This window comes from Carya illinoinensis, chromosome 2 (genome assembly GCF_018687715.1).
Source record: "Carya illinoinensis cultivar Pawnee chromosome 2, C.illinoinensisPawnee_v1, whole genome shotgun sequence".
NCBI classification, from domain to species: domain Eukaryota; kingdom Viridiplantae; phylum Streptophyta; class Magnoliopsida; order Fagales; family Juglandaceae; genus Carya; species Carya illinoinensis.
This window is the reverse complement of record NC_056753.1, coordinates 25,384,746-25,405,553: the sequence shown is the minus strand read 5'-3', so window position 1 is coordinate 25,405,553 and position 20,808 is coordinate 25,384,746. Positions and strand designations below refer to the sequence as shown.

Below are 20,808 nucleotides of genomic sequence, written 5' to 3'. Positions count from 1 at the left end.
AATACATGTGATAGATTCTACAATAATTATTAAGAATTTAATTCTGCTAAAAACTCAGAGTCAATAATAGATATCATAACTTATAAGATCCATTATATATATATATATATATATATATATATATATATATATATATCACTCTCAAAATTCAAGCTCGGACATGAACCTTCAATACCAAGCATTTATGTACCAAAAATTGTCTCTGGATCACATTGGTTTCCCAGAAAAGTAGTTGCAGCCAAGACTTAAGTACTGTAGATTACGAGCTGAACTCACCCTATCATTCAGGTGTTTGAATTCTTCAGGAATCCATAAGCCGCTCCATGACCAGGTTGAGAATGGCAGGAGCATCAGCCGTGACCGCAACCTTCACTTTGGGTTTAGCAGTCCATTCGGTGACTTCACCAAACTGGTTCATTGCAAAGAAAGTAGAACATCCATTGCAAGAAACAATCTTAACTCTACACTGTATTAATAATCCATTTCAAGAAACAATCTTAACTCTACAATGTATTAACCATCCATTTCTTGATTATGGTCAGGACCCCATTGTTTGATAGAAGAATGGCATCTGGAATGGTATCATTTCAGCCATTTCGTTCAAAAAGACAGCAACCATTAAGCTGCTGATTCTTAGTGGACACTGGACAGACAGTCATCCTACCTTTTCTGTTTGTTGTATAATATTGTCAGTCCCCTTGTGATGCCACAGGTCTGGACTCTAACAACACGTTCTGTGTATGTGATAAGTGAAGGATCAACAGCTGCAAGAAGGGCTGTTGGATCATGAATGTAAATTCCAAGATGAAAGCTAGCATCAGCAAACTAAATCAACTACCAACTCTTGAAGCTCCATCAACCCATTTAAAACTGAACAAACGTTTTGTGCCTTATGCATCAGCATGATACGAGAAGTACGCCTCTAAGATTTTGCACAAGTACTGAGCAAATTTCCCATCTGACCTTGCCAACTTCTGTCTATGATCATCTATGATGTGTCAAAAGTGATTAAAATAAGATCACACTGAGAGAAAAAATACATATAGAATCATGCAAGCATTACAATTTTGAAGGCATGCAATAATTCTGATTGAAAACTCTACTAACATAATCAAAACGTTCGTCTGTGTTGACGGAGAACAGAAAGGTAAGGTCACAATTATTGGTTTGCAAGTTAAAAGGTGGTATCTACCAAGAACGGACTTGCCATTTTTTTTTTTTTTTAACGTCCTCATACCATCTAAAGAAACATTAAATAATTGGATTTTGGCTTCTAAAAGTCAATTGATTTGATATAATTCATTTGACAGGGTTAACGGAATATTCTTAACCTTTTTTATGACAGAGTTAACGGAATATTTTTAACTTTTTTTATGAGAGAGAGAAATTCTTTACCTTTAAGGTTAGTAAGATATAATAATAACAAAGAATTTGCGATTCTACAAAAGAACACCCTGAATGATAATAAAATTACAAAACTATGGTTTTTTTATTTTTTATTTTATTTTTGGAGAATAGAACCTTTATTAAAAAAACCTCACTGTGGTGGAAGAATAACCATATACATCCAATCAAGACTCAAAGACTTATCTATGTAAATAAGGCAATTCCAAACAATTCGTCCACAGAAGACCATGCAAATGCCTAGGGCCAACATGTCAAAAGCCATGCTCTTGCTTTTAGCACTTTCCTTGGCTAAAAAATCTGCTACCATGTTGGCTTCCCTGTAGATATAACAAATATTACAGTTCAACAGCTGAAACAAGGATTGAACTTCTTCCTTCACCATTTTCAAACCATCCAAAAAAGCACGACCCTTAGCTAGCATGTTAGTCAAGACACCATACGAGTGCGCAAAACCCACCAAGGCACGGTCAAGATCATCCCAAATAATGCCCCCACCACCAGCAGGGCCTGGATTACCATTCAAACCACCATCTACATTAAGCTTGAACCACCCACTCCTTGGCCTTGACCAAGCACTACTCTGGTGGGTTTGATAGTAATAGGCACAATAGGACAATTAAGCTCCTTCAATATACTTGCATCTCTACTAGTCAGTCTTGTAAAGCACCGAAGTTGAGAAGAAATATCCAATAAAAATCCTTTCACAACATAGACCACGGCCCCCCAATTTGACGCTACATCTTCCATACATGTTTCCCACCTTGAGCGCCAAAGAGCCCAAGTAATTAAAATGGGAGTAATGCCTCTACACAAACCATCTTGTGAAGGTAGGGACGCCTAGAACCACCAAACATTCACAACTCCCTGCCAAGATAGCATCTGAGGAATCCTGATACCAAAGATAGCAGCAAAATAGTCCCACACTTTTCGCGCGACCATGCCTTTACACAAGACATGATTAATAGTTTCAATCTGAGGAGAACAACAACAATTACATTTGGAAACTGTTGAAATGCCAAGCTTCATAATCAAATCATCCACAGCTAATGCTTCCTTCTGGGCTTTCCAACAAATAAAAGACATCTTTTTTGGAACATGCTTATGCCAAAGCCACTTCCTCCATGGACAAAAAATTTCTTTCTTGCAAATAATCTCCCATGCCGATTTAGTGCTAAAAACCCCTTCAGTTGTCGACATCTAGATGAGTATATCCCTACCAGCTCGCAGCTGTAACTGTGATGCTACAATTTTATTCACAAATTCTGGAAGTACAAGATCACATAACCTGTGTTTATCCCAACCAGAATTAGCAAGTACCAAATTAACTTTCAGATGAGGATCTCCCCTCACCTCAAGAGATGTTGCAAAAGCTCCATTCCCCATCCAATTATTATACCAAATATTGATATCCCCACGACAAACCAAATATTTTGTATTACTAATCACCAAAGGAAACACAGACATAATACCCTTCCAGAATCTAGTATCCCGCTGATTACTGAAGACTGATGCCAGATGTGCTTCCCCAACATATTTCTTTCTGAAAAATTCAGCCCATAAAGAATTTCCTACAAGCAATTTCCATGTAAATTTCATAAATAATGAAGATTGCACTTCTAAGAGATCCCTGATGCCCAGACCACCCTCTTCCATCGGCAAACAAATTTTACACCAAGCAACCCATTTTATTTTATTTTTGAATCCTCACCAAAACCCCAGAGAAACTTGGAAAAAATGGAAGATAAAGCTTTATACACCCCCTTTGGAAGATTCAACACTGATAAAATATGAATGGACATACTACTTAGCACATGTTTGATAAGACTAATTTTTCCCCCAAAAGACAAAATTTTACTCTTCCAACCCGCCAGTTTTTTCTGCATTTTGATAATCAATGGATCAAACAAACGAATTGTTAGCCTTCTCAAATGTAACAGAACTCTGAGATAATTACAAGGCCACTACCCCTCCACAAATCCTGTAACCCGAAGCACCTCAACTTTCCTATTGAGAGGAAATTTGTTTGAAAAGAAAATAGAGGATTTGGTAGGACTTACAAGTTGACTTGAAATAGCTTCATAAGAGTGCAACATGTTCATGATCTTTTGAATTGACCGCTTTCCACCATTAGCAAAAAGAAGGAGATCGTCCGCATAGAACAAATGACTGATCAGTGCTCCCCCAAGAAAATTGAACGGTTTAATAAAACCTTTGTTAAACTCTTCTAGAATCATGCAAGAAAGAATCTCTTCTGATAAAATAAAAAGGTACGGTAATAAAGGGTCGCCTTGTCGAAGACCCTGAGAAGGCTCAAAAAAACCTTTAACCATCCCATTCAACATTATAGAACACATAGGAGAAGAGATACAATTGAAAACAAGGTCCCTCTATTTTGCTGAGAAACACAATCGCCTCATAACTTCCATAAAAGATTTCCAATTAACCGGATCGTATGCTTTGGCCATATCAATGTTGATCATGATATTTCCCCCCCGAACTCGCCTATTTATACCATGAGCAATCCCTGTGCAATGGCAATATTATCAAATATACTACACCCTTTAAGGAATGTCGATTGCTCTTCAGAAATCAAATTCCCCATTAACAGTGCCAACCTTCTTACCATTATTTTCGTCAACACTTTATACACCACTGAGCACAAGCTTATGGGATGGAATTTAGCAAAACTATGGTTCAAGAACAGAATGAAAGGTGTTAACAATAAAAATAAAATTTTCTTTTAATGAGTATAAGTAGAAAAGTATTACAATCAGAGAATCCAGTCTCATTGAAGACATGGCTCTAAACTAACAGCAGAAAGAAATCCTTATCATTGACCATAAATATTAGCATATGACTTAGAAGACACTAACATGATATCAATTATACAAAATGGTTAATAAATATTAATTCACAAAAAAAATCATCAAGAATGAGTACCATGAATTTGCCTAGGTGTACCTGTCAATACAACTTGATGAGTAACATTTACGCCCACAACCAAAATATCTGCTCCACTTGTGAATACAATATCAGCTGATCACCAAAAATCTAATCATCCAATCCTTTTTTATTTTTTATTTTTTTTGGGGGAGGGGGGGGGGGGGGCCATGAGGGTGAAGGGAAGGAGATTAGTTAAAGATATGCTACAGTAAAAATTATACATATTGCTCCATAAACTTTAAACTTCAAATTAGATAATATGTTCAAGAAGAGAGCAAGTTATTAGAACAGGATTTGTAAGATTCTAAGGACAACGGTGTCTACTCTCTCTCTCTCTCTCTCTCTCTCTCTCTCTCTCTCAGTTAGTTAAGTTAGATCTACAGTGAAAATTTGGTCCATAAACTTCACTTGCTTCTGAGATAATAAGGTCAGGAATAAAGTAACTGATCAGAACAAAATTTCAGGGATCCTAATCTTTGCCCCTCTCTCGTTACATGCCTCTTACTATGCATGGGTGAGTGAAATTGCGCCATGTAAGAGTGGCACGACCATGGTTTCATAGGGAGTTGTGGGATAAGATCATAGAGGTTAAAAGAAATCTAACTATTTCATGCCACCATGTGTTCCGCGAGGTGAACCAAGTTGCAGACCATTTGGCCAAGTTGGGAGTGTTACAGAGATAGGTTACAGAGATACTTTTAGTAACTAGTAACTTTCTATATTTAGATAGTATATCAGATAAATAGGTTGGATGTAAATAAACTTAACGCGTAAATATGTCTGTGTACAGTAAAACCAACAACAATTAGGCACTGGAATCACGTTGAACATTCGGCGCTCTATGTAACTCTCTTCTACATAAATGAAGAAAACCAATGGAAAGAGGTATTCAGGCCAAAGTTGACATGGTATCAAAGCCCTTACTCTGTTTTCAGTCCCAGAGGTCTTAATCTCTAGTATGCGATTTCCATCGCTATTTGTGAGAAATTGTGAGTTGTCGGCGGGAGAAATTTTCCTTTTCTTTTCCACACATTTTTCTAGTTCATGGTTGAGAGTCAGAGCTCTCTATCGTGCTCATCCTTCTGAGTTTGCCATTTTGTTGGTTGTCGGATCTCTATTGGCATTATGAGCCTTGCCTCTTGGTTGTCGGTGCTTTCTATATGTGGTTGTGTGCCCTTTGGCATCATCTGCGACAGTCGGTTCCCTCTGTATGTGTTCTGGTTGATGTTGGTGTTAGGTGCACCTTCTTTTCCGCATTCCTTGGGTCTATAGGCAATTTGGTTTGCCGATTCTTTTGTGCTGGGCAGTTGTTTCAGTTGGGTTATGGTGGTTCTTTTCTGGACAGTGGCTTTCGGTATCTTCTGTGGGCTGTCGGCATTATTTTTTTTCTCTAGGTGGCTGGACAAGTAAATCCGTAACCTGGGTCTTATATTTTCATGGGCCTTCTATTTTCACCATGGGCTTATTTTGTTCGAGTGGGCCATTTAATATCGACTCGGATCTCTTTTTTTTGGGTTAGAGTTACTGCTTATTTGTTTGTGACAGCTTGAGCTTATTTTTAGTGGCTTTTCATCATGTCTATTGAAAATATCATTATTCGCTTTAGTGGAAAGAATTTTCCTACGTGGAAATTTCAGTTTAAAATGTTTTTAAAAGGAAAAGAATTATCAAATCATATTGATAATTCTTCTAAGATTCCCACTAATGAAAAAGAATTTGCTCAATAGGAGGTCAAGGATGCCAAGGTAATCTCTTGGCTATTGGGGAGCATTGAGTCTCACCTTATGACCAATCTTCGTTGTTTTACTATGGCTCAGACTATGTGGGATTATCTTCACCGTATTTACCACTAAGATTATAGTGCTCGAAAGTTCTAATTAGATTTAGAAATTATTAATTATAGTCAAGGCAATTTACCTATCGCATTGCTCATGCTAAGGTTCCCACTGAGGCTCTCACGGCTTTTCAAGCAGTTCATGTTGAGAGTCAATGTAATCAGTTTTTAATGAAACTTCGACCCGAATTTGAACCCGTTCGAGCTAGTTTATTGAACCATGATCTGGTTCCTTCTTTGGACATTTGTTTGGGAGATTTGTTGCGTGAAGAACAACGGTTATCCACTCAGATGAGTATGACTTCTGAGAAGGTCTTTTTCGAGATTGTGAATGTAGCCTATGCAGCACAAAAGAGAGGGAGGAACAAGCTGCAATGTTTCAGTTGCAAAGAATTTGGTCATATTGCTCGCAATTGTTTTAAGAAAGTTTGTAACTACTACAAGAAAGAGGGTCATATCATTAAAGACTATCGAATACGGCCTCAGAATCACCAATCCCAAGCTTTCCAGGCTGATGTTTAGTCCTTTGCTTCTTCTTATGCGCCACCTATTGTAAGCTCTGATTTATCTATTTTCACACCAGCAATGGTCCAACAGATAATTGTGTCTGCTTCTACAGCCTTAGGCCTGTAAGGTACAAGTACTAACTCAACTTCTTAGAGTGTTGATTCAGGCGCTTCTAATCATATGACAGGTAATATAACGAGTCTCCATGGTGTTCATAAGTATAGAGGCACGCAAAATATTCAGATCGCTAATAGAAATACTCTTCCTATTACTACTGTTGGTAATTTGGGCTCTTCATTTCGAGATGTCTTTGTCTCTCCTGGATTATCTACCAATTTAATTTATGTTGGATAATTGGTAGATAATAATTGTGATGTTCACTTTTCTCGTAGTGGTTGTCTTGTGCAGGATCAGGTGTCGATGATGATGATAGCAAATGGGTCTAAAGTAAGACGTTTATTTCCCTTACAATTTTCTATTCCTAATGTTGTTTCTCTTGTTTCTACGGCTACTGCCAATACTAATGAAGTCTGACATAAGAAATTAGGTCATCCTAATTTTGTTGTCTTGACTCATCTTATGAAACACAATTTTTTGGGCAATAAAGAATCCTTTTCTTCTTCTCCTGTATCTTTTGATTGTGCTACCTGTCGTCTTGGTAAAAGTAAAAATTTACATTTTCCTACGCATGGTAGTTGTGCTTCTAACTATTTTGAGATTGTGCATACTGACGTTTGGGGTGTGAGTCCTGTTATTTCTCATGGTCAGTATCATTATTTTGTGACATTTATCGATGATTATAGTCTATTCACCTGGATATATTTTCTCCGTTATAAAGCTAACGTATTTTCTATCTTTCAAAAATTTGTTGCACTTATCGAGACACAGTTCAGTACTTGTATCAAAACTTTATGCTCCGACTCAGGAGGGAGTACATGTCTCATTCTTTCCAAACTTTTCTTCAGCAAAAGGGGATCGTTTCCTAGCATTCTTGTCCTTATACTTCTTAACAAAATGGATCGCTGAGCATAAGAATCATCATCTCTTAGATGTCATTCATACGTTGTTGATTGATTCTTCTATACGATCTAAGTTTTGGGTAGAAGCTTTATCTATTGCTACCTATTTGATCAATCGTTTGCCTACTACCACTCTAGATTATGATTCTCCCTATTTTCGATTATTTGGCATATCTCCTGAGTATCAATCCTTTCATACATTTGGGTGTGTTTGTTTTGTTTATCTGCCACCTGCTGCACAGTCTGTCATGTGTGCTTTTATGGGATATAGTCCTATTCAGAAAGGATTTGTTTGTATGATGCTCATGCAAATAAATCTCGAATCTCACAGAATTTGATTTTCTTCGAAAATCAATATTTCTTTCAGTCTCAGGTTATTTCTAATCCTCCTATTACTCTTCTTCTCGTTTTTGATGATGTTAGATCCTCTATTAAGCTATTTCAACTAGGTATGGTGTATCATCGACGTCTTCCCCCTTCTTCAATATCCCTTCCAGACACTGATCCGTCATCTAATTCTGTAGTTCCTATACCTCAGCACTCCACTCGGGTTACACATCAACCAAATAGGTATGGTTTTCCTCACATCTCGCTTGCTGCCACTCTCGACACTATTTCTGTTCCTCACTCTTATACCCAAGCATGTTGGCAGCAGGCCATGCAAGAAGAAATCCAAACTCTTCAAGACAATCACACTTGGGACCTTGTCATTTGTCCCTCTGATGTCAAACCTATTGATTGTAAATGCGTATACTCAGTTAAGTTTCAAGCTAATAGCTCACTAAACAGATATACGACCCGTCTCGTGATTCTTGGGAACCGACAGGAGTATGGTATTGATTATGAAGAGACATTTACACCTGTTGCTAAAATGACTGCTGTGCAAACTATCTTGGCACTTGCGGCATCGCAAGGGTGGTCTCTCCAACAGATGGATGTGAAAAATGTTTTTCTACATGGGGACTTGAAGGAAGAAATCTATATGTCACCACCTCGCAGCATGTTTGCTACAGTTTCCTCAGAGGTTTGTCAACTACGCCGATCCTTGTATGGATTGAAACAGGCTTCGCGTGCATAGTTTGACAAATTTCTCTCTAACCTGCTCGCTTTTCATTTTACTCAAAGTCAGTTTGATTCCTCTATTTTTCTTTGCAAAACTTTTGCAAGAATCGTATTACTTCTCGTATATATCGATGACACTGTGATTACTGGCTCTGATACTAAGTTGATTAAGCAATTACAATAGCATCTCAAGGCCTCTTTTCACATGAAAGATCTTGGTCCCCTGCAGTACTTTCTTGGCCTTGAGGTGCAGCTTACTCCAACTGGTACATTGTTACACCAGCATAAATACACACACGATGTTATTTCATTGGGTGGTCTAAAATTGGGTAACTTTGTTGTTACTCCCTTTGAGGTAAATCTTAAGCTTCGTCAGGAAGAAAGGGACCTTCTATCAGATCCATCCTTATATCGGTAGCTTGTTGGCAGTTTGAACTATTTGACGATTACTCGTCTTGACATTTTGTTTGTCGTGCAGCAAGTTAGTCAATTTATGCAGGCTCCTCGACATCTTCATTTAGCTAATGTCCGCCGCATTATCCGATATCTGAAGGGCACCTCTACACGTGGGTTGTTCTTTCATAAAGAATCTTCCTTACAGTTGTTGGGGTATAGTGATGCTGATTGGGCCGGATGTGCGGACACTCGTCGTTCTGTTACTAGCCAGCGCATGTTCTTAGGCAATGCACTCATTTCTTCAAAGAGTAAGAAGCAAGACAGAGTTTCCAAGTCCTTTACTAAGTCTGAGTATCGCGCTTGTCTTCCGCTTGCTCTGAGATCACATGGCTTCGTGGGTTATTGGGGGAACTTGATTTTCCTCAACTGCATCTCACTCCTCTTCATGCTGATAATACTAATGCTATTCAAATCACCGCTAATCCTGTATTCCATGAGCATACAAAACATATCGAAATTGATTGCCATTCCATACGTGAATCTTTTAACAAACAAATGATTACTCTCCCTCACATTTCCACCGAATGTCAAATTGCCGACATATTCACTACATCTCTTTCTCGGCACCGGCATCAGTTCTTGGTTGACAAATTGATGCTTCTTGATCCACCAGCATCAATTTGAGGGGGGGTGTTACAAAGATAGGTTACAGAGATATTTTTAGTAACTAGTAACTTTCTATATTTAGATAGTATATCAGAAAAATAGGTTGGATGTAAATAGACTTAACTTGTAAATATGTCTGTGTACAGTAAAACCAGCAGCAATTAGACGCTAGGATCATGCTAAACATTCAGCGCTCTATGTAACTCTCTTCTATATAAATGAAGGAAACCAATAGAAATAGGTATTCAGACCAAAGTTGACAGGGAGCTACAAGGGATACAAAGATTTATAGTTTTTGGCCGGATATCCCACGGAAAGCACAAGGGGTAATAAAACTAGACAAAATAGGCATACCATATCTTCATTGTAAATGATCAGTTGGTGGGTAGAAAGTTTTCATAGTTTTGGTTGAGATGTAAACCTTAAGTAATATTTGTTACCACGAATTTCCTCCATCACAAGTGAGGTATTTTATATATATAATAAAAATAAAAATAAAAAGTGACACGACCATAACCTCATTTGCAGATTTGACAGGCTTGCAGGTTGGATAAATCGCCGAACAACATGCATTACAAGTTTATGAGTTGGAAATTGGAGTTTGAAAACATAGAACTTACATTTGTCTCTGCTGCTGGATGCACATGCCCATTTACTCCAAAAGCACCACCAAGAAGAACAATCTGCCCAATGATCTTAGAAAATGCAGGATCTTGTTGGAGAGCCTGTAAAATGTAAAATCTAATTTAAAACATAATAGGATACATTTCAACATTAAAACCACACTATTGATCAGGATATTTAACCAGTGCAATATTTGTAAGTGGGCCTAGCGCCACCACTGTAACTTTTCCAGGATAGAGGTTTGCTTGCTCAATGAGAAAAGGCAGCTGCAGACTGCTCAGTTGGCTTTCCTTTCACTGGAGGAAAATTTTGGTTGCCAAGTCCATCAGCACCATTGACAAAATTAGCGACTCGAAGTTTCATACCTTTTTGGAATACGAACAAAGATGCAATGAACTCGTGAACTGGAAAATGTATGGCAGTGTACGTGAGATTCAAAGTTGAAATTATGTGAGCGAAAATTTATAACCCATAATAGAAATCCCACAGGAACAAGTTTCGATGATATCATGTAAATTTGAAGTCGATTTCTTCAGTGAGGCAACCAGCCCAAAATGAGGTCTACAGTGGAAAATGATTTTTATTGCAACAAATGAAGCTGAAGCAAATCCTTCCAAAAATAAAAGACAAAAAGAACAAAGCTTCCTCTTTATTTTTCTTTCATATTATCTCTGTCAAAATTACAAAAGGAATCCTCAGGTTGCCCTTCCATTCATAGTGTAGGCAACTAGAATACAATCAAGACACTGATCACATATTAGAGCATGAGCAAGAAGAATAGATGCTTTCATTCATCATGAGGCCCATAAGTGAAATATGACGGGATACACATGCATTCCCAAAAGATTCCCTACTCGTTTTTCTCATGTAGGAACAAAATTGCAGTTCCTTCCATAGGATCTTATCTTTGAGTCAGTACTCGCGGTAATTGTTACATGAGATCCCTCAGCAACTGTTGGAGCTTGCAGAATCATATAGAAGCTTTGGAATTAAAGTCTCAAGAAGCTAAACAGAAACAAAAAGCTTGCATGTAATTGGTAGTTAAGTTAGTTATTCAATCATGAATATTAGTGGTCCAGATGGCAAGTTGTAAATAGTCCTTGTGTCTATTTAAATGACTTTGATTGTATAGCAATGTAATTCAGTATCGTACTATAATGAGAAGTACTGATTTTCTTCTCTGATTTCTCTATTTTCAATACAATTTTCTATACATTTTACATGGTATCATCGTGTATAATTCACTTTCCGCTGCCCTCTTAAATTCTTTCTTCAATCTTTCTTCAATCTTTCTATTTCTTTATCACTTCTATGGTGGATTCGGACTCTTCTGCACATTCTGAGTCTTCTGCACATTCAGGTTATATGGCAAATGCTGATACTTCTTCAAGAAACCCATCGGATGATTCTTCAAGTTTTTATTACTTGCATCCATCCGATAATCCTGGAGCACTCTTGGTTTCTGAGATCTTTACTGGTGAGAATTATATTGCATGGAGTAGATCCATCTCCATAGCACTTACAGTAAAGAACAAGATTGCATTCATAGATGGTACTTTGTCTCAACCCAATCTTGATGACTCTCGGACTCGAACTGCTTGGTTGAGAGCAAATAATCTTGTTCTATCTTGGCTAATGAATTCTATAGCCAAAGAGATTCGTGGGAGCTTGCTGTACTTCACAACTGCATATGATATTTGGGAAGAACTCAAGACAAGGTATCTTCGAAGTGATGGTCCAAGAGTCTTTACTCTAGAAAAGTCTCTTAGTTCAATCTCTCAAGGCTCAAGATCAATTACTGAATATTTCAATGAATTCAAGACCCTTTGGGATGAATACATCAGTTACAGACCAATTCCAAGTTGCAGATGTGGAATACTCGACAGATATTCTTGCAATCTTTTAAAGAACTTCACAGACAGGCAGCAATCAGATTATGTCATGAAATTTCTCATTGGCCTGCATGATTCTTATTCTATGATGCGAAGTCAATTGATTCTCCAATCACCTTTGCCTTCTATGAGCAAAGTATTTTCTTTACTAATGCAAGAAGAAAGCCAAAGATCATTATCAAATGCTGTTGGCATTTCTATAGACTCTCATGCAATGGTTGCTGCACAAACACAGAAACTTATTGCTACAAATGGTACTCGGTTCACAAAACCAAAAGCAAAAACAGATGTCACTTGTTCCCATTGTGGATATACTGGACATCTTGCAGACAAATGCTTCCAATTGATTGGATACCCACCTGGATGGAAAGGCCCACGAGGGAAGAGAATTTTTCCTGCTCAACATGGAAATGTAAACACAAGATTGCCCACTGCAAATATTGCCTCTTCTTTGGAGTCAAATTCAAGCATCTCAAACATATTTTCTCAAGAGCAAATTCAAAACTTGCTATCACTTGCAAATAGCTTATCTCATACACAAATAAATTCCAACTCCACAGCAAACACTGCTTCTACATCAGATATTATATCTTGTCACACTGTTTCTGTTGACAAAAATAATTCTCCATGGATCCTAGATACAGGAGCAACAGATCATATGATCTGTTCTCCCCATTTTTTCAATACAATTCATTTACCAAGTCAATCATCTATGGTCCATCTACCAAATGGCCAATCTGTTCCTATTATCTTTACTGGAGATGTAAATTTCTCAACTGATATCACCTTACATAATGCCCTTTATGTTCCTTCATTCAATGTTAATCTCATATCTGCTTCAAAACTCACTAAAGATAACTCTATTGGGTTGTTCTTCTTGCAATCCAAATGCATTTTGCAGAACCTAATCAACTGGAACATGATTGGTCTTGCTGAAGTAAAGTCTGGCCTATACCATCTGCAACAACCTTCTGTTCAAGCAAGGAGTAAACTAGATTCTAATTCTGTACCTTCTGTTTCTCTAGCAAATAATTGTAACATCAATGCTGATATTTGGCATCTTCGACTAGGACATATTCCATGTACCAGATTAAAAATCATTAGTGAAATAGATTCCAATGTATCAGCAAATCACAAAAATATATGTGAGATCTGTCCTTTAGCCAAACAGAAAAGGCTAGCATTCCCTATATCAAATAGTTGTTCTAATAAAGCTTTTCAGTTAGTCCATTGTGACATTTGGGGCCCTTTCTCAACTAGTTCATATTCTGGTTTTAATTACTTCCTAACAATTGTAGATGACTATACAAGATTCACTTGGCTTTATCTCATGAAAACTAAAACAGAAACTCGTACCATTCTTACAAAATTTGTATCTTACATTCATACTCAATTCAACACTACCATTCAAACTCTTAGGACTGATAATGGCCAAGAGTTTAATATGCCTAATTTCTACAATGATCATGGCATAATACACCAACTATCTTGTGTTGAAACACCCCAACAAAATGGTAGGGTTGAAAGAAAACATCAACATCTTCTTAATGTTGCTAGAGCTTTGCTTTTTCAATCAAAATTGCCACTTTCTTATTGGACAGAATGTGTGTTGACAGCCACACATCTTATAAATCGAACCCCTTCTTCCATTCTCAAGAATCAGACACCATATTTTCTTTTATTTCAAAAACATCCAAATTACAACTATCTTAAAGTCTTTGGGTGTTTGTGTTTTGCTAGCACACTCACAGCTCATAGAGGAAAATTTCAACCAAGAGCTTCTAAATGCCTTTTCTAGGTTACCCACCAAATATCAAAGGATATAAGCTTTTGGATCTTATTACCCTCAAGACATTTGTTTCCAGAAATGTAGTTTTTCATGAATCTATATTCCCTTCCATACCAAACACAGTTCATACACCCTTTGTCTTTCCCAACTTTCTTCAGTTTTTTGAGTCTCAAGAAGCTAAACCTTCTTCACTTCCTATCCTATCAAATATTCAGAATGAAAACACTCAAATTGACAACACTCAAACTGAAAACACTCTCAGAAGGTCTCAAAGGATCAGAAATCCTCCTGCATACTTACAGAATTTTTATTGTGGTCATATGGCACAGACAGCTTCAGTTACTCAATCATCTCCCAGCTGCAATCCAACTTCAAATGAAGGTAAGCCTCATTCTATATTTCCTTACCTTTCTACTTCTCAATTATCCCCAAAATATAAAGCTTTTGTTGCTGCCATTACTTCAACTTTCGAACCCAAAACCTTCAAACAAGCTATTTCTCATCCTCAATGGCAAGGTACCATGGCAGAAGAAATAAAAGCTCTTGAGTTAAACAAAACTTGGGATCTTGCTATTTTACCTCCAAATAAGATTGCAATAGGTTGTAAATGGATTTATCGTGTCAAGTTTAAGGCTGATGGTACAGTTGAAAGGTATAAAGCAAGGCTAGTGGCAAAAGGCTATACTCAACAAGAGGGGCTAGATTTTTTTGACACCTATTCTCTTATTGCTAAGATGACATCTGTGAGATTTTTACTTGCTGTTGCTGCAATAAAACAGTGGCATTTACATCAATTAGATGTAAATAATGCCTTCTTGCATGGAAATCTCAATGAAGAAGTGTATATGCAATTGCCACCAGGCTATTCCTCAACCAATGATCCTCGAGTATGCAAGCTCAAAAAGAGTCTCTATGGGCTGAAACAGGCATCAAGACAATGGTTTTCCAAATTGTCTCATTCTTTGATACAAATTGGCTTCACTCAGGGTAAATCAGATTCTTCCTTATTCATTAAACAAACTCCCTCAGCTTTTATAGCCCTACTCATTTATGTTGATGATGTAATCCTTGCATCTGATAGCATTGTTCAGATTAATATAGTGAAGAAATTTCCACATGATTCTTTTACCATCAAGGATCTTAGTGAACTCAAATACATCTTGGGTCTAGAAATAGCCAAATCAACTAAAGGCATTACTGTCTCTCAAAGAAAATATGCCCTGGATATTCTACAAGATAGTGGCTTTTCTGGTTGCAAACCAGTAGCTTTTCCTATGGAGTCCAATCTGAAACTAAGTGCAAATGATTCTTCACCTTCTCTTACTGATCCTGCATCTTATAGAAGGCTTGTTGGTCGACTATTGTACTTAACTATCACTCGACCTGACATAGCTTATTCTGTTCAAGCATTGAGTCAGTTCATGGCCAATCCAAGTACCTTACATCTTTAAGCTGCTGAAAGGGTACTTAGATACATTAAAGCTACACCAGGTCAGGGACTTTTCATGTCTGCAAACTCATCTCTACATCTAAAAGCATACTCAGATAGTGACTGGGGTGGCTGCTTGGACACTAGAAGAAGTGTAACTGGGTTCACAGTGTTTCTAGGAGATTCTCTTGTCTCATGGAAATCGAAGAAACAACCCACTGTTAGCAGATCATCTGCTGAATCTGAGTATAGGGCTTTAGCTACAACTACATGCGAAATTCAATGGCTCCTCTATCTGCTAGCTGATCTAAATGTTCAACATTCTCAAGCTGCCTTATTATATACTGATAGCAAACCAACATCTGAAATTGCTTCTAATCCTGTGCATCATGAAAGGACTAAGCACATTCAGCTGAATTGCCACTTAGTTCGAGAAAAACTACAAGAAGGCCTCATTAAAATCATACACATCCCCTCTAAACATCAGTTAGCTGATATATTAACCAAACCTCTTGGTTCACTTAATTTTCATCATCTTATACACAAGATGGGAATGATTAACATTCATTCTCATCTTGAGGGGGGGTGTTGGAGCTTGCAGAATCATATAGAAGCTTTGGAATTAAAGTCTCAAGAAGCTAAACAGAAACAAAAAGCTTGCATGTAATTGGTAGTTAAGTTAGTTATTCAATCATGAATATTAGTGGTCCAAATGGCAAGTTGTAAATAGTCCTTGTGTCTATTTAAATGACTTTGATTGTATAGCAATGTAATTCAGTATCGTACTATAATGAGAAATATTGATTTTCTTCTCTGATTTCTCTGTTTTCAATACAATTTTCTATACATTTTACAGCAACAAGGATATCAGTTCTCCCAGCAACTTCAAGCTACATCATAAACGTAAGGAAAGAGTCAACACAGTTAACCTCAAAAAACTGAAAAAATGCTAATTCTAACGGTGCACTTGAAACAAATTCAATTCAGCAAATGAAATGGTACCAAAAATTTAACGCATGCGCATTCAAAATGTCATAAATGAGGGAATAACCTCATCAACTGTACCAAATGTAAGGCATTTCTCGTGGCCAGGGTCGTATAAACATTCCCATATATAGTTGTAAGTCCAATCAGCTCCACCTCGGGTGATCTTAATGCCAGAAAGATCGCCATTGCATCATCTACATACATCACCGACTTACAGAATGCCAGAAAGATGATGAAAAAAGTAACATAAATTATAAATATAAAATTTTGAATCCATAGAGCCAATTGCTTAATTGTGTGAAGCTAATTTGTTTCGTGAGGCACCTTATCATTAAAAACTCCTAGATAACTCTGCGCTGGGTAGTACGATTACAAGAAATTAGAACCCTCCAATGGGTAACCAAGAAGACAAAGCTAAGGAAAAAAACGTATCATTTTGAACAGAACACACTAAGCCAATTGCAGAACAGAATGAAGCTAAACAGAATGAAGCTATTTGGTTCTCTGCTCTCTAGGGTCCCATACGATGAAAAGTCTGAGATTTAATTAGATTTCCAATTCATTTTCCTGCTGCTGGGTTCTCTAAGCAATCAAACAGAGCACGCATGTCTTCTTTGATCCGTTAGTGGTAAGAAGGCAGAATTCAAATTAGAAAAATAATAAGTTACGGTAAAATAATTTGAGGAATTCTACATGTTGGTGTTATTAAACTCAATCTGGTAATACAGATCATCATATCCATAGCAATCCATGACATACAGAAATCTTGGACAACCAGATAATGTTTCTACTGTCCAGCAAAGGTTCCGAGAAAACGGGATTTCAATTGGAAAAGAAAAGGTAGCTTACCAATGCCAGGATCGGTGTCGATGATGATCTTCTTTGGTCGGGCTGCCGTGGCGTCTGACATGAATTAGGAAAGCATTTGTACTGATTGATCGAATATGGTAAATGACGATTTGTCAAGTATACGAGAAAGAGAAAAAAAAAAAAAAAAAATTGTAAATTTATTAATTGGCACGCAAAAATTTTCACGTCTAGTATGGAAAAGTAATGGTATTTTTTTTTTTTTAAGATTAATTGTAAAATCAGAACATAAATTTTCACGACGAAAGAAATAATTTTCCATTATTGCAACAAATTTTAATTTAAAAAATTACAATTAAGTAGTTCCATTAAATGTCTGATTATATAAAAGGATCAGCAACTGCCAAACATTTATTTTGTTGTTTCTTTAGGCTGTGACTGTGAGCTCTCAATCTCTCACATTTACGATTCCTCTTTCTTTCCTTTAATTTGAGTTTAATCAGTAAAAAGTCTTCTTTTTTTCCACTCCAAAACTCACCAATTTTCAGAGAATTCTTTTGCAGGCAACGGGTCTCATGATATCGTCTCATGATCATTCCTCTCAGAACCAAGAAGTCACTTTCTTTGCCGATTCTTATCCAAAATCTCAAATGGGTGTCCACCATAACCTTCAACCCTCCTCAGCTACCCCAAGACCCAGAACACCATCTTCGTCTCTTCTTAGATGGCACAACCGATCACAACAACCCAGATTACGAGTTATCAGTGGTGTCGGCGCTGAAGTCTTGCTCGTCCCTTTTGGCCGTCTCTCAAGGCCAACAAATCCATTGTTTGATCTTGAAATCGGGGCTCGGTCCCAATACTTTCATCCGGAACAGTTTGATTAATATGTACGTGAAATGTGGGTTTTTCGATGATGCTCGATCGCTGTTTGATTCCTTTTCTATGCTGGATCCTGTGTCATGTAATATTATGATTGCCGGGTATGTGAAAATCGGCCAGTTGGAGAATGCTCGCCAGTTGTTTGAAATAATGCCCGGTAGAAGTTGTGTGTCGTACACCACTATGATAATGGGTCTGGCCCATAATGACTGTTGGCGCGAGGCTGTTGAGGTTTTTAAGGATATGAGGTCCGTAGGCGTGGTCCCAAATGAGGTTACACTGGCAAGTGTCATCTCAGCTTATGCGCATTTAGGTGGGATTTGGAATTGCCGAATGCTCCATGTGTTGGTAATTAAGCTGCAGCTTGAGAAGTTGGTTCTTATATCGACGAATTTGTTGCACATGTATTGCCTTTGTTCGAGCATACTAGAGGCAAGAAGTTTGTTCGAGGAGATGCCTGAGTGCAATATAGTGTCGTGGAATGTAATGTTAAATGGGTATGCAAAATCGGGCCACGTTGATTTGGCAAGAGAGTTGTTCGAGAGGATTCCTGAAAAAGACGTGGTTTCGTGGGGTACAATGATTGATGGCTATGTACGAGTAGAATGGTTGAATGAAGCTTTGACGAGTTATCGTGCCATGTTACATACTGGATTGAGACCCAATGATGTTATGATTGTGGATTTGGTTTCAGCATGTGGCCGATCAATGGCATTGCCAGAGGGTCAGCAGTTTCATGGTGTAACTATAAAGACAGGTTTCGACTGTTATGATTTTATTCAGGCAACGATTATTCATTTTTATGCAGCTTGTGGCAGGATGACACTTGCTCGTTTGCAGTTTGAATTGGGCATCAAAGATCATCTTGCATCTTGGAATGCCCTCATTGCTGGATTTATAAGAAATTATATGATTGATGAGGCAAGGCAGATATTTAATGAGATGCCAAAAAGAGACGTATTTTCATGGAGCACCATGATTTCTGGTTACACACACAGTGAACAACCTAGTGTGGCTCTAGAACTCTTCCATGGAATGGTTGCTTGTGGTATCCAGCCAAATGAAATTACCATGGTGAGCGTTTTCTCTGCTATCGCCACGTTAGGCACATTGAAAGAAGGAAGATGGGCCCATGAGTATATATGTAATAACTGCATCCCTCTTAATGACAACTTAAGTGCAGCTATCATTGACATGTATGCCAAATGTGGGAGCATCAGTACTGCCTTGAGTGTGTTCTATGAAATACAAGAAAAAGCCTCTAGTGTCTCCCCATGGAATGCAATTATATGTGGGTTGGCAATGCATGGACATTGCAATTTGTCTCTAAAAATATTTTCCAACTTGCAGAGCCGTCTTATTAAGCCTAATTCAATCACATTCATAGGAGTCCTAAGTGCATGTTGCCATGCTGGATTGGTAGAGCTAGGGAAGGGATATTTTAAGGTAATGAAGCATGTGTATAATATAGAACCAGATATCAAGCATTATGGATGTATGATTGATCTCCTGGGAAGAGCTGGGAAATTAGAAGCGGCTGAGAATATAATTAGAGGCATGCCCATGAAGGCAGATATGGTGATATGGGGCACATTATTGGCAGCATGTAGGACTCACGGGAATGTGGAAATTGGAGAGAGGGCTGCAGCGAGTTTGGCAAGGTTGGAACCATCTCATGGGGCTGGTAGAGTTCTTCTATCTAACATATATGCAGATGCAGGTAGATGGGAGGATGCATTTTTGATAAGGAGAGCAATGCAAATTAAGAGAATGAAGAAATCTCCAGGGAGTAGTGGTATCGTATGATAACGTAGCGGCAATGGAATATGGTTTTGTTGGATTGAAAATAATGAACACCGTTCAACTATCCAGAAAAAGAGGCTGCTTCCAATATCACTGTGAACAGTTCAAATAAACCTTGATTATGTATCAAGATTTGGTAACTTGTAAAAAGATAATATGACACTGTCTAACAGAGCCGTTCTGAGATTTGTTCCAAGTTTCTTACAATTGGTATATGGAATCAATCCCCTTTTAATATGTAATCGATGTCTGGGTGTTGTTTATTGGTGCATGATACATTCCAAAGTAGGTGCTCTCTCATATCCACAAAGTCATAAATACTTTATTTTTACTATTTAAGTTTGAAGAGGAAATTGGAAGTACTCACATTGCATGTTTCTGTATTTTACCTATCAAAAAAAAAAAATGTTTCTGTATTTTATATTTTTGATGATCAATAGACAGCGTTGCTCTCGCCAGCATTCTTTGCTCCGACTGCCTGTATTTTACAATGGAAATGTTATTGTTTTGATATTGGAAACTGGTCTGGAGCCAGATGTTTGTTCTTTTAGTTCTCTTAATTCATCTGCCGTATTTTGTTATTTTGTTTGCCTTCTTCTCTCATGACCAAATAGCTCTTCTTAAATTTCCAACCCCATATCTCAAATGGGTCTCAAGTACCTTAACCTCCTTTGGTTCCCCAAGACGAACACCATATTTACATCTTCTTCAATTGCACAATCAACCCATTGTTTGGTCTTGACATCCAGGATTAATTCCAA

At 37.6% G+C, this 20,808-nt stretch overlaps 2 protein-coding genes across 5 annotated transcripts; one reads left to right on the top strand and one right to left on the bottom strand.

Annotated features, from left to right (window-relative positions):
* Positions 1–952: 952 nt before the first annotated feature.
* LOC122300502 (probable uridine nucleosidase 2) lies at positions 953–17,520 on the bottom strand. Of its 3 annotated transcripts, XR_006240034.1 has the most exons (4): positions 17,405–17,520; positions 16,620–16,749; positions 10,455–10,559; positions 953–988 (listed from the first exon to the last, which is right to left on the bottom strand). XR_006240034.1 is itself a non-coding variant. In XM_043111211.1 (3 exons), exons 1-3 carry the CDS (start codon positions 17,463–17,465, stop codon positions 16,419–16,421), a joined length of 231 nt encoding a protein of 76 aa, XP_042967145.1. In that variant the 5' UTR covers positions 17,466–17,520; the 3' UTR covers positions 16,287–16,418. The 3 variants fall into 3 exon arrangements, 1 of the variants encoding a protein (XP_042967145.1); XR_006240033.1 differs by lacking the exon at positions 953–988 and having other exon boundaries at positions 10,641–16,749; XM_043111211.1 differs by lacking the exons at positions 953–988; positions 10,455–10,559 and adding an exon at positions 16,287–16,458.
* On the top strand, positions 17,302–20,420 carry LOC122300501 (pentatricopeptide repeat-containing protein At5g19020, mitochondrial). 2 transcript variants are annotated; one of them, XM_043111210.1, is made up of 2 exons: positions 17,302–17,502; positions 17,926–20,420. In XM_043111210.1, exon 2 carries the CDS (start codon positions 17,951–17,953, stop codon positions 20,048–20,050), a length of 2,100 nt encoding a protein of 699 aa, XP_042967144.1. In that variant the 5' UTR covers positions 17,302–17,502; positions 17,926–17,950; the 3' UTR covers positions 20,051–20,420. The 2 variants fall into 2 exon arrangements, with proteins under 2 accessions (XP_042967144.1, XP_042967143.1); XM_043111209.1 differs by lacking the exon at positions 17,302–17,502 and adding an exon at positions 17,659–17,802.
* The last annotated feature ends 388 nt before the right edge of the window (positions 20,421–20,808 follow it).

Coding starts and splice junctions, on each gene's coding strand:
- LOC122300502 (XM_043111211.1), bottom strand. CDS start 17,465: ATGTCAGACGCCACGGCAGCCCGACCAAAGAAGATCATCATCGACACC. Junction 16,750..17,404: donor CGACACCGATCCTGGCATTG/GTAAGCTACCTT, acceptor TGATGTATGTAG/ATGATGCAATGGCGATCTTT. Junction 16,459..16,619: donor CATTTGGTACAGTTGATGAG/GTTATTCCCTCA, acceptor TTTATGATGTAG/CTTGAAGTTGCTGGGAGAAC.
- LOC122300501 (XM_043111210.1), top strand. CDS start 17,951: ATGATCATTCCTCTCAGAACCAAGAAGTCACTTTCTTTGCCGATTCTT.